Below are 831 nucleotides of genomic sequence, written 5' to 3' on the forward strand. Positions count from 1 at the left end.
ACTTACTTTGCTGATTTGCTGCTTTGTTCTGCTTTTTGATGATCCTCGTCCAGAAAACTGGTGCAGTCGATCAAGCAAAGTTCGACGACGAATCTTGCCGGCAGTTCGCATTTTTCGTTCTGCAAATGCACCGGCAAACGCATGCCCAGGCTGCGCAACACTTCCGGGTGACGTTTCATGTAGCTGAGCAGAAGCGCCCGACGGAAATGCGTCGGCTCCAACTTTTCGGCCAGCGTTGAACTGTTGTAATTGGTCACCGTTGGAATTTGTGCCCGGTCAAATTTGCCACCCTCGGAACGATGGTTCAACAAAATATCCGGGATTTTGTAGTTGTCGATCTCCCGGCTGATCAATTGCAACTGTTCGGCCACTTCGTGCACGTCCAGGGGCTGTTGGTTTTCAACGTCGTTCAAAACAACAACACTCTGCATCGACTTTGCCCTTAATCAAATTTACTTATATATTACTTAATTTAATAAATTAAATAATTGTCCTGAACGTATGGAAATTTCGAACGTTCAAAAAAAATAAATATATAAGTAAATACTTTACTTTGTTAAATTTTCATTCGATTTGTTTTTCCACATGATCACTGGAAGAATACAGCTATAGGGAGATGATTAAAAAAAGAAAACTCCCTACGCAGAGCAGCAGGTAAACACTGAATAATAATGGAAAGACGTCGCCAAGTGATGCGAGAAGAAAAAATACGACCGAATCTGTGATGCGTAATTTCAGTTGTAAATGCAGTAAAATGGTGCAAACTCCCCATATTGGCAAACAACGCAAACAGTCGTCTTGAATTCCCCAACCTGATTTGCCAGTCCAGAA

The 831-nt window shown here is 42.2% G+C and overlaps 1 protein-coding gene across 1 annotated transcript; it reads right to left on the minus strand.

Annotated features, from left to right (window-relative positions):
* Nucleotides 1-6: 6 nt before the first annotated feature.
* Tsp_15397 (conserved hypothetical protein) lies at nt 7-431 on the minus strand (the record flags this gene model as incomplete). The annotated part of the gene is made up of 1 exon (XM_003367610.1): nt 7-431. A coding segment is annotated over exon 1 (425 nt), but the record flags the coding sequence as incomplete, so codon positions are not given.
* Between the last annotated feature and the right edge of the window lie 400 nt (nt 432-831).

The sequence above is a fragment of the Trichinella spiralis genome (genome assembly GCF_000181795.1).
Source record: "Trichinella spiralis strain ISS 195 chromosome Unknown Scfld3979, whole genome shotgun sequence".
Taxonomy (NCBI): Eukaryota; Metazoa; Nematoda; class Enoplea; order Trichinellida; family Trichinellidae; genus Trichinella; species Trichinella spiralis.